At 37.7% G+C, this 15,533-nt stretch overlaps 1 protein-coding gene across 1 annotated transcript; it reads right to left on the bottom strand.

The window, feature by feature from the left end:
* Nucleotides 1-9,667: 9,667 nt before the first annotated feature.
* Nucleotides 9,668-10,135, bottom strand: LOC136042886 (uncharacterized). Its single transcript, XM_065727817.1, has one exon. The coding sequence runs from the start codon at nt 10,133-10,135 to the stop codon at nt 9,668-9,670; it is 468 nt and encodes a 155-aa protein (XP_065583889.1).
* Nucleotides 10,136-15,533: the final 5,398 nt, after the last annotated feature.

Raw genomic sequence — 15,533 nt, 5'->3', positions numbered from 1 at the left:
ATGGAGGGCCTTTAGCCCCCCCCCCTAGCTGATCGTTCCCCAAAATATATTCGATCGAAATTTTAAGAGAACAATTTTGTTTAGCATTGTTGAAAGGTCCACTATTCAGGATTTCAACATCCCCACAGTCCTCAGGACAAGGGCTGTAAGTTAGGCAATTCGTTCATTGTTTACACATAGTATATGTTATTGAGAAAGGTATGCATGTTTGAACTTTACTTTCAAAGAAGATGAAGGTTATTCACTTGAGCCTTTCAGAAAACGTTGAGCTGTTGAACTAAATCAAAACACATTATTTGTATACGGATTGTCAAAAGTGTACAATACAGGAATAGCTGAGTATATTAATTTGAAAAATTCAGGAAACGATAAGGGAGATGATCAAATAGGCAAAATTTGCATGCTATCAACACTACTATAACTACCACTACTACTACTGCCACACTAGACCATTGAAAGTATTAAGAGGAAATTTGAACTAAATCAAAAGACGCTACGTACATGCACATTGTCGAAATAGCGTATATCAAGAGTAGATTTGGGTATGAAGTTGAAACTTTCAGAGAATGCTTAAAGGGGAAGATCGTTTCACCAAAAGGCTATACGTGCACAATACTGATAATGCTACTGTTGCTGCCACATTTACTACTACTACTACTTCTTTTGAAACTGAAATGGGTTAAGAGCAATGGAATGAAATTTCAAGAAGTACTTAAACATACAGGTTATCAAAAGGACATATCAGCAATGTCATAGCAATGGCTATTTGCATTAGGTTGAAACTTCCAGGACTTGATACGAAGGATGTTCATCTGAGCAAAAGGCAACAGGCTAATACTACTGCTGCTAGTAGTACTACCTCTATGCAATATTATTACTATTAATATCAATGGTACTACTGTGACTGCAATTACAACTATGGCTAAGGGCACGAAGGGGAAATGTTCAAGAAACTTTGAGAGGGGAAGATGAACTGAATCCGAACTGGTCCTCTATATACAGGTGGTCAAAAGGGTATAATAGCAATATCTTAGGAACAGTTAGGTGTGTGAAGTTGAAACTAATAGGGCTTGTTGTGAGGGATGTTGAACTAACCAAAAGAAAATATTTGCATCTCAATTTTTGTGCTTCTACTCACACTATTATTACTGTTACTATTATTACTATCTCTATTCCTGCCACTAAATCTTAGGCTACTATAATTAATTCTACAGTGCCCTTTTTAAGAGTAACAAGAGATTTGAGGGCAAGTAGCCCTTTTCTCCAGCCCCTTCATTTTCCAAACGCATCCAGTAAAAATTTTGAGACAGCCATTTGGTTCAGCATAGTAGAACGGTCCAGTAACAATGTCTTTAGGGATATTAGGCATGTTAACTCCCCAAAATTTTAAAATTGGCCTATCATACTTTAAAAATAAAGGTCACATTAAAATAAATCAAAAGGCATTGTTTTTATGGTTGCCATTGAGAACGACTTTGGGTAATAAGTTGAAACTTTTGGGGATCCTAACATTACTACTTCTTCTCTTAAAATTTAAATAAATGAAAAGATTGTAAGTATATCCAGGTTGTCAAAGAGCACAGACAGAATCTTTTTTTAGAGTAATATTAAGTTTTGTTTTTAGGTTAACTTCAGAAGCTATACAATCAAATTAAAAATACTGTTTGTGTCAGGATTAACAACTATTGAAAAGGTTTCTCCAACATACAAAAAGTGACCCATACTATGGAGTCTTATAGAAAAAAAAACTGAAAAGATATGAAATATTATTTTTCTTTCCATGAAAGAGTACTAGGCACAAGAAAAAACGAACAGAAATTAATTTAAAAACATTTTTCCACAAAAAAAGCTTTTCCAAAGAAAAGTTAAGAGCTTTTTAAGAATGAGCAAAAATAAAGTCAAATAATCTTCCAAGCGTAAATCTACCACAAATCACTATCAATAAAAAAATGAAACTTAAAACGAATCGAAATTACAATAACTAGCCAAGTCAAACTCAAAACGAGCAAATATTAACGTGAGTAGAGGTGATAGCCCCTATGGCTTCTCAAGACCAGAACGCAATTTGCGCTTTATTGAAAACAAAATACGTTTGAAATCTTTTTACTTTTCTTACTTTCATAAAAAAAAATTATCAAAACTTTTGTGTTGTTGTTGACGCTATGGAGAACCACCATTTCCCTTAAACTGCTTGGGAGATTAACTTAAAATTTCCAAGGAGCGTTGGATGTCAATTGGACCTCAAATTCTGAATTTCAGGGAGGGAACAGAGGTAAACCGAATGACTCTATGCGTATCTAGTCATTGATATAAAAAGGATGGAATCAATGTTATTTGAAAAACTTGACTAGGCCAGTGATATTATTATCTAATTAACATGGAGTCAAACTCTTAGTCAAAGTCGAAAGTCAAAACAAGTCAAACCTAAGTCGAAACCAACCAAACTTAAAAATGAAAGAACTTCTTATTCCAAATTTCAATTTAAATACCATGGAATCAAACTCTAAGTCATAACAAAAACAATAGAAAATTGACAGATTTCCTAATTCCATATAAACAAGCAATAGTTTAAGCAGATCAACTTTTCAAAAAGTCGTTAAACCCTGTTGAAAAAAATGCACGTTTCTTGTTTTTGTTTATTTGTCATAATTTCCCTTTGGTTGCTCAATTCTAAATTTGGGGAGAATTTTTCGGAAACGGGGAATTTTCTGGGAACATTATCTGGTGGGGAATTTTATGGGGAATCTTCTGTGGGGGAATTTTCCTGAGAAATTTATCACAGAGGAATTTTTTGAGGGATTGCCACGGGGGAAATGGGTCTTTTGCACATTTAGAAGTGATTAAGGGTATTTTCTGGTGAGAATTTCCCAGAGGGGAATTTACCAGACCCCGTTTTGGGAGCTTCAATATTTATGGACGGAAAGTGGTGTCAAACTCAACTAATTAATTTTGTTTACTTATTTTCATGGTTTAATATAGCTACTACTACTACTAGTACTACTATTACCACTACTACTACTAATAATAACTCACTGCAGCACCAAGCCGCCTGAGGCCAACACAGCTAGGCACGCTCCTGCTCCAACCTAATCTATTTAAAGCCTCCCTCTTTACACCCTTCTAGGAAGTTCTCATTTCCTTTAAATCTTTATTTATGACATCCTCCCAACCCAGACAAGGACGACCTGCTTTCCGTGTAGCCCCAGACGGTTGGCCAAAATGGACAATCTTCGGTAATCTAACATCCTTCATCCGTAGAACGTGGCCTAGCCATCTCAACCTTTCTTTCATTATAGCCCTAGAAAGCGGGATTGAACCACATTTTTCGTACAACCTACTGTTTGAAATACTGTCAGTCAGCCGGGGTACACAGAACAATCCGTAGGCAATTTCTCTGGAAAACATCTACTAAATTTTCATCTGCTTTTCGGAGCGCCCATGCTCAGAGCCATATTTGACCACTGTCATCACTGTAGCTTCCAATATTCTAATCTTGGTTTGCAGACTATCTTTCTATTCTTCCAAACTTTTTTTAACTGTGAAAAAACACCCTGAGGTTTAGCTATTCTACTTTTAACATCTTCACTGCTCCCACCATCTTTACTAATAATACTACCAAGGTAACTGAAGCTCCCAACCTGATTAATCTTTTCGTTACCTAATGTCACTTATTCCTAGCCTTAGTGACTTAGTCTTTTTAACATTAATTTTCAAGCCTATTTTAGCACCCTGAACTCGCAAACCTCTAAAAATTTATTCATTTTGCTCACACTTTCATCTAATATGCTTAAATAATCAGCATAATCTAAGTCCAGGAGCGTTTTTCCTCCCCATTTGATTCCGTGGTCTACAATTGCCTTTTCTGTGCTCCTTAAGACGAAGTCCATCAAAATGATCCCTATAAAGGTGGATAGAACACAACCCTGCTTAACTCCTGATTTAATACAAAACCAGTTGTTAAACTCATTTCCTACCTTAACCGCAGCAGTATTATTCTCGTAAATAGCACAAATCAATTTAATGTATTTTTCTGGTATACCATTTAACGATACGACCTTTGTTAACGCTCTTCTATCAACAGAATCGAAAGCTTGCTCATAATCGATAAAACTGAGGACCAAAGGTGATTTCAAACTAATGATTTTTCCAAATAGAGACTAAGCAAAAAAGCAGATTTTTTCATGCGCATATTTTAATTAAAATTTCGCTTTTTAGAGTTCCGGTTACTATTGACAAGGGTAATCTCAAAATTGACTACGACATTTAACGATACGACCTTTGTTAACGCTCTTCTATCAACAGAATCGAAAGCTTGCTCATAATCGATAAAACTGAGGACCAAAGGTGATGTCAAACTAATGATTTTTCCAAATAGAGACTAAGCAAAAAAACAGATTTTTTTATGCGCATATTTTAATTAAAATTTCGCTTTTTAGAGTTCCAGTTACTATTGACAAGAATAATCTCAAAATTGACTACGAAGAATAGTGTGATCCAAAGCTCTTTTACAAGTGGATGTCACTACACATCCACTCAAGGGCCACCTCTGACCTCTATCAATCCCCGTGATTACATGAATTCTTATCAATGAGATAGATAATTCTCTGAAAGACAACTGTTTAAATAAAAAAAAATTCAGGTTTCGGCTAATAATTCGAAAACCCGAGCCAAACCTATTCTTGCGGGTTCAATTTTTCTGGGTCCCGGAAAGTGACATAAAAGCCAAAAATTGTTGCGGGGTGAACACGGAATGACGTGAAAGCGTTTTCTGTTGAGCCCGCTGAAAAAACGCTTCAAACTTAATATCTGAAAACAAAACTTAAACTAAGGACCTTTGGGACAAAGGTGGCAGGTAATTTTAAGACCAGACAACCCATTTAAAGATTATTAGGCCTGCTGACAGATGGTTATGTACAAATCATGTTTATATTGATGCGGTCAAGTGTACAACCCCTGATACATTTTAATGCAACATTCTTCATCAACATCTGATCAGTGTGACCAAAATACGCTTTTATTGAACAGCCAGATTATCAATAATCACGGCGGAGCCTTGAAAAGTGTCTTGGCAGGGGGTTCTCTATTAAAGGGGTTCATAGTCCTATATTTACGCATGGCGTATTGACAAGTCGAACAATTGGAATAATTAGGACCTCTATACAATGTTTAAGTAGTTTATGAACTTTTATAGTTCTTTTATAACTTTTAGAAGGTCAGTTAATTCTTTTAGAAACTCAGAAAGTAAGATGGGATTTTTGGAAATTAACTTTTAAAAAACAAAAAGAAATTAAATTGTTTTGATTTAGGAAAGAAAGACTATTAAGAGACCTTGCAAATTAAAGAGGGATGAGATGAAAAACAAAAGACAAAAACCAATCAATGCTCTTTGGTGCAATAATAGGAGAAAATTGTTGGCTTTTCAAAGCAGGAAAATGCTAAAAAGAAAAGCCTCCAGACTTAGAAAAGACCCAGAACTAGGAAGAAAAGGACAAGAAAGCGCAAGCATCCCCAGCGACACACCTGTGGGATAGCAAAACAAGCTAAAATTTCGAAAGAAAAACTTCCCAGAAGATGAACTACTTTAACATCTGAAATTATTTAAAATAACATGTCTGCAAGTTTTGTCAAGCATGGTTTCACGTCTTTAGTAGTCCCTAGCCTTCTCTCCAGTTTTCATTTGAAGATTCATTTGTGCATTGGGGTGATAGAGCGAAGTTGTGGACGTGGGTGAGGCTTTGACAGTTGTCTGCTACCCAGCTAGATAGATATACTAGGTAGGTCCCCCTGTTAAAAATTTATTGGTTTTCAGGGGGCATCAAGTCAGGAAAATGAAGGGAGGCAAAGATATTACCTTTTTTTTGTCAATGAAGACACAAATCAGATAATTTCTTTAAATCTTGGGGCGGGGCTGTTTTTCCTAATAACAAAACCAGAAAATGGTTTTTCACCATCCCCCCCCAATTGGGGCCTCTACGAGCTTGCCCATGTTCCCTTATAATTTGTCTAATTTAGGGCGTTTTGATCCACGTATTAGTGCCTCTGACAGAATAACACTTTTATATCGTTTAATCAGTTGCAATAAAAGTCATACTTATGTCATGCTCCATGTAAAAACAGTTTTAAAATTAAAGAGGTGGGCTTTAAGCTACAGAAGCTAACATTAATTGTCCCCAAGCAATATTAGTATGATCATAGCTTTACCTACTTTTTTGTTTGGTTTATATTTAACGCTTAAGCGGCTCAATACCAGTGAAAGAGGTGATTTGGTGTTGTCGTACACCAAGTCACCAGTTTTTGTAAACCGTGATTGGCGTAAAAAGCTGAAGTAAAGAGCGATGTGGGCATAATTTTTTTTCTTCTTCTGACCAAGCTCATTCGATTAGAAACTGATAGTTCTAGTGGCCTTTTAAAAAGTGGAAAGTATCCATCTCCATCATTTTCTCGAACACATCCAATCAAAATTTTGAGACAGCCACTTTGCTTAGAATAGCTGAAAGGCCCAGAGATTATGTCTTTGGGGATAACAACCCCTCCCCCAAACAGCTCTCAGGGCAAGGATTATAATTTATGCCCCTGGGACACATAGGATTTTTATGAAAGGAGTAGTCATATAAACTTTGGAGGGGGCTCATTTGATTGGAAATCAGAAGTTCTGGTGTCCTTTCTACAAGACAAAGTTATAAGAGGGCAAATAGCCCCACGTCCTATTTTCCCCAAATACATCCAACATAAATTTTGAAATAGCCATTTTACTAAAAAAAAAAAAAAAAAAAAAAAAAAAAAAAAAAAAAATAGTCCAAGGATCGTATAACAAGGCCTTTTGGGGTTGATACAACCGCCTAGAGCCTAGGGGCAACGGTTGTAAGATAGGCCCCGGGAGTAAATAATATTTTCCTGGAAAGGATGGTCGTATAGCTCTATAGGGGGTAATTTGATTAGAAATTGATATTTCTTCTACTTTTTCAGAGTCAAAGGTAATATGAGCGAAACTGCCCTTCCCTCCTAACTTCCTCTTTTCCTCAGACGCATCTGATCGAAATTGAGAGATAGCCATTTTGATTAAAATAGTCCAAAGAACGTATAACAATTCCTCCAGGGTGGACACAACCTCTCAGAACCCAAGGGCAAGGTTTGAAAGTTATGCCCCTTGGCGTATGAGGTTTTTATACGTATAAACTTTGCATGGGGCTCATTTGATTCGAGATTGAAATTTCTAATACCCTTTTTAAAAGTCAAAAAGGGGTTGGGGGGCAACCACCACCCCCGCACCCACTACCTACCAAAACCCATTCAATCAAAATTTTAAGAGAACTGTTTTGTTCAACATTGTTCAAGGATCCAGTAATCATGTCGGTGGGGATGTCAACCTCACCATGGTACTCAGGGCAAGGGCTGTAAGCTAGACAACTCGTCCATCGTTCACATTTATTATATGTTATTGAGAAATGTCATGATGTTTGACTTTTACTTTCCAAAAGGACTAAAAACATTCAGGTAAGCCTTTCAGAGAATGTTCAGGGAAGCGTTGAAGTGAACCAATACAAGTTATCTGCATGCGGGTCTCAAGGGGAAAAACGCTAACTCAAGAATGACTAACTAGGCTATATTGATTTGGAACTCTATGATAATGATAACGGATATGATCAAATAGCCAAAAAGGAAAAAGGAAAAAGTTTGCACGCTACTACTGCTACTACTATTGCTTTTACTACTACTACTGATACCGCTGCTACTACTACTACCATCACTACTACCACTAAAACTACTGTTTTTGTCGCAAGTACTGCCAAGACTAAGGATATTGAAATGAACATTTGAGGAAATATTTAGAGGAAAGCTGAACTAAATCAAGACGTACTATAGATAAGAGCCCAGGTTTTCCCATATGAAACACTTTCAACGGGCATATTTATATTATTACATAATTTAAAGAGTATGTAATAGTAGTGGGGCCATAATTAATCCCGTGGTAACATCATTACCAAAACCGTAATAGCATAAAATTTGGGTGAATGAACTACATATTCCTGTCAGGAGATGATTAACTTATATCCGACCTTCCCTGAATAAGAGGAATGACCAGTTATTATAATACTTAATATTGAGTAATCCCATGACAATTATATGAATAAATTTTACTATTGAAACAGAGCTTCAAATGAATAGACAAACTGAAGATAAGGCTTTTTATGTAAGTAACCTCGAATTCATAATCGATTAGAATAAACCCCTAGTTGGAGATTTATAGCTACCTATCTCAAAGTTTAAAGAAAGTCACATTTTAGCACGGCGTTGCACTTTCTCCATTTTTTTCCAACAGCACTAGCAACTTGTAACTACATTATCCAGGTATAGCGATTACTGTCTGGACCCAAATTAATAATATTTTATCTGTTATCATGCTTGGGCTATTGATACAAAAAATGAATTTCTGGGATTTCATTAAGCTTAAAAATCTTCAAAATAGTGCCGGATGGGAATAAATTCCTATTGGTATTGCAATAATCAACATCCCCTAGCCAAAGATTTATAGCTCTACCTTGAAGCTTAAAAAAGCCGTATTTTAGCAGGGTATCTTGCTGTTCCCGTATAAGCTAGTCATAAGAAAAAGATTAGGGATCATTCTAGTTTAATTTTTGTCATTTGGATTTTTATGGTCTACACTGCCAGTACTCGGATATGGTTTTATATGACATGGCAAATAGCGCATGGAAACATTGCAGGTGCTATTTTTTCATCTGCGCCAAACGGGTATCAGATGTTAAAGGTTAGTGACTAGGAGTTCATTTGTCAGGTAATTTTGAATCATAGAAACTTGAGGGGTTGTCTTAGAAACTTGGGAGGAGCACAATCAATTTGGAGCTGGAAAGTCCAAAGCAAGCTTAAAGAGGATTTCGGAAGAAATATTTCTGCAAATATCAGGCTGCCATTCCTGCTCCTTCCCCAAATATACGAAAATCCAGGGAGAACCTGTACTTTGCTTTGTTTACATAACCTCAATGGGATCGGAAGAAATATCACTGCCAGAAGCAGCATAGCTATTATCAGTCGACTAAAGCTCCAAACTAAGTTTTAAGCATTACACTAAATCTTAAACAAAATACTAGTAAACAGTTCGTGGTAATGAACTGTAAGTAGTGAGTGACCCCGCTCAATAGTAACCGAAACTCAAAATATGGAATTTTGATATTAACAGATATCAAAAGAATTAGCTTATTATGCTGATTCAAAATACGTAAGTCTTATTAAGTTTAGTCTTACCTATCAAAAGCTAAGAGCTTGAGAAAATGTGCCTGATTTTCGAAAAAATGGGGAAAAACCCCAAAAGTCAAAGAATTTTAAACAAAATCACACCATCAGATTCAGCGTATCAAAGAATCCTATTAATTTGGTTTCAAGCTCCTATGTGCAAAAATGTGGAACTTTGCCGGAAGAAAGATTTGTTTTTTTTGCCATGGGTGATCGTATCAGTCCATTGGTTCTAGAATATAAGGGGAGAGCTTGTTTGAACGGAAATTAAAAGTTCTAGTGCCCTTTATAAGTGACCAAAAAGATTGGAAGGCAACTAGGCCCCCTTCCATGCCTCTTTTTCTCAAAATTTTCCGATGAAAATTTTGAGATAGCCATTTTTTTCGGCACGGTTGGAACTTACTTACTTACTTGAGTCCTATCCGACCCTTAGCGGTCGTCTCGGGGCCTCTCTCCTCACGAATGAATGTATTTCTTGACTATACTGCTCTCTTTTATGTACCATTCTGAGAAGACCAGTAAGTTTGCAGTCGGAGAAGTTCTCCTTCCAGCGCTTCGAAGGGCGACCCCGAAGGCAAGAACCATGGATGTGACCTCCGAAGGCAATTTTCGGTAGTTGGTCGTTGCACATGCACTGGACGTGGCCAAGCCATCTTAATTGTTGGACACGGGCCCTGTTCAATATTGTAGTGTTATACTGCAGTCTTTTGAATAGGTGAGCATTTGAGAATAGATCTACGTATTTTATGCCAGCGATTCGACGCAGCAGCTTTGTCCCAAACGTGGCGAGTCGCCTGGAGTCATCTACTCTGACTGTCCTTGTTTCACAACCGTAAATAGCTATAGGAATGATGATGGAGCAGAATAGTTTAAGTTTTAGCTTCATGGAGATGCGATTTTGCTTCCATATTGGCATCAGAGCTTTGAAGCTGGCGCTACCCAGAGCGAGGATCTGGATCCCCAGATATGTGAAGATGTCTACCCATTCTATTTTCACTCCATTAAGCTTATTTTATGGGCATGGCTATTGAACCTTGACACTCGCATGGCTTTCGTTTTATCCTCGTTGATTTTTGTTCCGAAGGTTCCTGTAACTACTTCCAGGTTATCTGCTTTGGTTTGGAGTTCAGTAGCAGATCCAGTGAGCATGTCGATGTCGTTTACGTATGCCAACTTGTCGATTACGATCCCTCCTATCATTACCCCATTGGTTACTTCAACATGTGACATTACACAATGGAGGAAAAGATAAACATGTGAGTTGATACAGTGCATCCTTGCAAAACACCAATAGAAGTTTGGAATTCTTCGGTCATTCCCTCAGCTGTTTTTACTTGGCTTCTGAACCGCTCATAAATGTTACTAGTGATTCGACTAAATTAAGTCGAAAGCTTGTTTAAACCAGTAACGGTTGCGAATTGACTCCTCTTTCAGAAGCTCAGTACGGAATCTCGGGACTTGTTTCTGGAGTTTTGTTGCCGATTTCAAACGGAGGCAAAAATATGCCATTACCAATGTGTGATAGCTGTCAGAGTCTCCTCTTGAAAAAGTGACTATGTCTAGCATGTTAGTTTTCCAGCGTTTTAGGACGAGTATATAATCGATGCAGTTTTTGGTGGTTCCACATGGTGATCTCCACATGATTTTTTGTCGCTCTCTGTGTTTTGAAAAGAGTGTTGGCCACTACCGGCTCGTTGTCATGGCAGTATTCCAGAAGGCACTCATCTCTTCTATTTATGGTACCATGTCCAAATACTTCCATGACGTCTTCATTACCGTCGGAATTCGATTCCGCTACTGCATTAAAGTGTCCAATAACGAGAATTATGCCTTTTTTTGGAATGGGGTCTCTGAGGCTTTGGAGTTTGATGTAAAATTTCTCTGAGTCTTCATCGCTACGAGAAGAATCTTGTGCATAAACCTGGATGACGCTCAGGTTTGCAGTCAAACCTTTGAGCCCGATAGCAATGATGCGTTCGGAGACTGGAGTTGTGGAGATAAGTGATATCTTTGCTTTCTTCGAAAGCATAAATCCTACTCCTTGGTGATGAATTCCATCGCTATGACCTGACAAAAGTAGTGTTGTGTCCTCAATCTTTTCAACGCCAGTTACTGGAAAATGGGCCTCTGACAGACCAATGATGTCCCATTTATACCTGTTGATTTCTCATACGAGTAGATCCTTCTTTCCTTCCTTAGCTAGGGTCCTTACGATTAGGGTTCCTATTGACAATGTTGTTTTAGGGGTAAAAAGGGGTGAAGGAGAGTCCGATTCAGGATTTGTTACGTTTGGAATTGTTGCGGCGTAGCCGGTCGTCAGGCTATCCGCAATCTTTCCAGCAGAGCTGGTCGTCACATCGTCGGCTACCTCGGACTTGGTATGTGGTTCGTTGGTTGCCCCGGACGTGATAGAAGGTTCTTCGGTTGTCCCAGACGCGGAAGATGGCACCGCATGGTCGTCGGATAAAACCCCGGACGCGGTAGCATTGGTTCTTATAAATTTTCTTGTCTTCATCATTATATAATTTGAGAGCAATATCTGAGAAGAAAGGATGCTCAGCTAGATTTCGAGATAGCGGCAAGCTACTCCTCTCTGTCTCTAGAAGGGGCCATTGACTCGTGTACGAGTTCATCCGCCCTTTACAGCTGTTCTCCTATAAGGAATCCTTTTATTTGACATCCTGCATGGCTAATACAATTTTTTCATTGATGAGAAGAGGTTTGGCATCTGCCGGGACATGTCCACACGCCGGTGGCCACTGTACATCCCCATCTTAAAAGACTTCTTCCTCCTGTGCAAAAATTTATATCCCCTTGCATGGGTGCCTCAGTTTCATTTTATGGGCCCCTCGAGGGCTAAATCCCCCCTGGTCCACGCCTCCTTATTTTATATTAAGAGGTATCCTTTATATCTAAAGGACTTTCCCCTATCTGCCACCTGGAGTGGATAGTTAGAACGCCGAATAACCATGCCTTTGGAGACATCTAGATCCCCCACGGCCCCTGGGGAAAGGTCTTTAAGTCACAAAATTTGTCCATTGCTTACGAATAGTATTTGTTATTCGGAAGTATACATACATTTTTGGGTGGGGGGGGATTTCTGCTGGGGGTATTTTTCACGGGGAGAATTTTCAATGGGAAGGGAAATTTCCAGGGGGTGGTAGTCTTACAGGGGTAGTCTAGTTTTTAGGGTAGTCTTACACCGGGGGAATTAGTCATAATTCTTAGACAAAATTCTTTTTTTGTCTTGCTTTCTCTTTGCCGACCCAATTTCACGCGTTAAGATGTTAAGGGTAAAGTTAAGGGATGTTGAGATGTTAAGGGATGTTAAGGTTAACGATGATCGAATTGTCTAAAGGATATATTCGTAGGGAGGAGGGACTTTACCTAGGAGGTGGAACCAAATTTTCTAGTAATATGTAAAAAAACATCTGAAATTAAATTTAAAAAAAAAACAAGTTTTTCAACTGACAGTAAGAGCAATATTAAAACTTGAAACGAACAGAAATTATTTCGTACATGAGGGATGTTGCCCTTCCTCAAAGCCTCACTTTTTACGCTAAAGTTCGAAATTTTCAAATGACTTCTGAAACACAAGGTTGGTTTAATTACATCAATAAGAAGCTTTTTTTGAAACTGCTTAGAAAAACTTTAGTGTCAAGAGCGAGGTGTTGAGGAGGGGGAGATTTTCCTCATTTATATAATAAGGAGCGAAGGGTCTCAATGTTAACCGATCGGTGAGCCAAATTCAGACCATCATTAGTTGAAAAACGTTCAGAAATCTATATATATAAAAATGTAGTGTCCGTCTGTACGTTACACTATCTTTATCGTTGCACTGTCTGTCACTAAGTATGACGTCAATATATAAAAAACTAACTAAAAAAACTTAAAAACAATTAATCAGAAATAAAAAAAAATAAAAAACCAAAAAAGAAAAAAACTAAAAAAGAAAAAACTAAAATATGATGTAAAAAAATTAAAAAAATTAAAAAAATAAAAAAGGGAAAAAACTGTAATAAAAGATAAAAATCTATAAAAGACGTCATGGTCGCAACGCGAAACCAGGTTTGCGGCTAATAGAGATAGTAAAAAAAGAAGGGGTGTCGCTATATCATAAAAGCAATGTGTGTATAATTATCCTAAAATGTCACCAAAAAGGGAAAACCAGAGCAACGCAAAACCAGGCTTGCGGCTCAAAGAGAAAGGGCCAGATTAGGAATGTCAAATTTACGTCATCAATTCGATCCAAAAATGACATAGCGTTGCCGGGACCCAGAACACAAGGGACAAGGAGGATCCATATATAGAAGCCTGCCGCGTGCCATGCTGGGGTCCGCGGGGCCTGGTGGCAAAGCCGCTGGGACCAAGCACTGTCTGCGGTTATAACACAAAGGACAATCAGAATAGATATATAGAAGCCTGCCGCGTGCCATGCTTGGGACCGGCGGTGAAGCCGACGTGACCCAGCACTGTCTGCGGTTAGAACACAATGAGAATCCATATATAGAAGCCTGCCACGTGCCATGCTGGGGCCTGATGGCGAAGCCGCCGGGACCCAGCTAGTTAAATATAAAAAAGAACAAGTTTTTTAACTGAAAGTAAGGAGCGACATTAAAGCTTAAAACGAACAGAAATTATTTCGTATATGAAAGGTGCTATCCCCTCATCAACATCCCACTCTTTACGTTAAAGTTTTTTATTACTTTAAAAAGTAGAGTTGTGACAAATAGTCAAATTTTAGCGTAAAGAGCGGGGCGTTTAGGAGGAAACAGCGCCTTTTATATACGGAATAATTTCTGTTCGTTTTAATTTTTAATGTCACTCCTTACTTTCAGTTGAAAAAACATTTTTTTTTTATTTAATACCAATAAAAGACAATGTGCTAGACTCCTCAGTCCACGCCCTCCCCCTCAGGTGAAGAAAAAGATAGTCTCACTGGATATTGAGAAGCGATTAGTCTAACCGCAGCGGAAAATAAAGTTCATAAGGTATAGGAGGACTAGTACACGAGTTGCTTGGCGTCAAAAAAGAAACGTCTTACAACCAAACCATCATGAACTTTGCTCTAAAGAGGACTGGTGGAGCTACACCCACTTCCAGGTTCCTAAAATTTATAAAATATATACCGAAAAGTTCAAAATTTCCAGGAATTGAGGTAAGAATAATGTGTTTTTTTTCGCAGACTCCTCCCCCTCTAAAAATTTTTTTTATACATCCAAAGAAAAGAAAGAAGACTCTTTCATGCGCTTTTTTTTACCCTGATGCCAAGAGAACCATTTAATATTCCACACTAACACATAGCCAACAAATGAATTTATTTCACAGAGAGATTTGAAACGTATGTGAACATAAAGAAATGAGATTTAAGAAAATTAAAACTGTTGATGCTAAGGGAGGGTGAAGCCCTTCCATCCCATCCATGTGTCTAGCCCTTTCCCTTTCGATTTTTGTTCGTTTTATTGTTTTGAATATGTATCCCCAGTTTGCTATTTATTAATACGAACAGTAATACAGTTTTGAGCATTTCAAGAGTTCACAGACCTCAAAACACGAAATTTAATAAAGCGCAAAAAACAACAACAAATGAATGACGCGCTAAAATAGATGACGCAATAAATTCCGTGTCCACCTTTTCAATAGTCAATTGTCTACAGGTACACTGATGCAAAATCAAGGAATCTATAAATTACTTTATGCGACGAAGAAGGGTAGATTTGGGAGCCAGCTTCGCAAAATTTCTTCCTATTATCATTTTAAATACTTATTATGGTTAGCTCATTAGGTTTTGTGGGGAATTAGGATTAGAGAAAGTCACTCTGTTCAATAGAAGCCCAACGGAAGCTTTCAAGAAATATTAGGTTAGTAGGTCTTTTGAACTGAAGAAACATTAGTGGTTGTGATCCAATCGAAGAGCTCCATAAAACTCAACGGAATGAATTTAAATAAAAGACACATTGCTGTTTTTTTTTACCAATGATAGCTGATTTCTACCATTATTGGTATTTAGCTGCTTGAAAGAAAACAGAGCATGCATCAGATATTCCTCAAAACCCTTTAAAACTTTCACTAAATTTGTACCCAAAGATTTTTGAGCCTGTTTTACAACAGATAAATGCAGTTTTACCAACCCCCTAAGCCTCCCATTACTTAGAGGTGTTGCTTGAGTTTTTCTTTTTAATTTTAGAACATGTCAAAATACCTTTCAAACTTCCAAGATTTTTTTGGCTCAATTTAATTATTCTTTCTTAATTTGAATTCCCCAGTCCCTTTTGACAATTAGT

The sequence above is a fragment of the Artemia franciscana genome, unplaced genomic scaffold, assembly GCF_032884065.1.
Source record: "Artemia franciscana unplaced genomic scaffold, ASM3288406v1 Scaffold_2334, whole genome shotgun sequence".
NCBI lineage: Eukaryota > Metazoa > Arthropoda > Branchiopoda > Anostraca > Artemiidae > Artemia > Artemia franciscana.
Note: the sequence above shows the minus strand (reverse complement) of the source record. Positions and strands in the feature narration are given on the sequence as shown.

Bases quoted from the DNA above. Each gene is read 5' to 3' on its own strand.
- LOC136042886 (XM_065727817.1), bottom strand. From the start codon at position 10,135: ATGAAGCTAAAACTTAAACTATTCTGCTCCATCATCATTCCTATAGCT.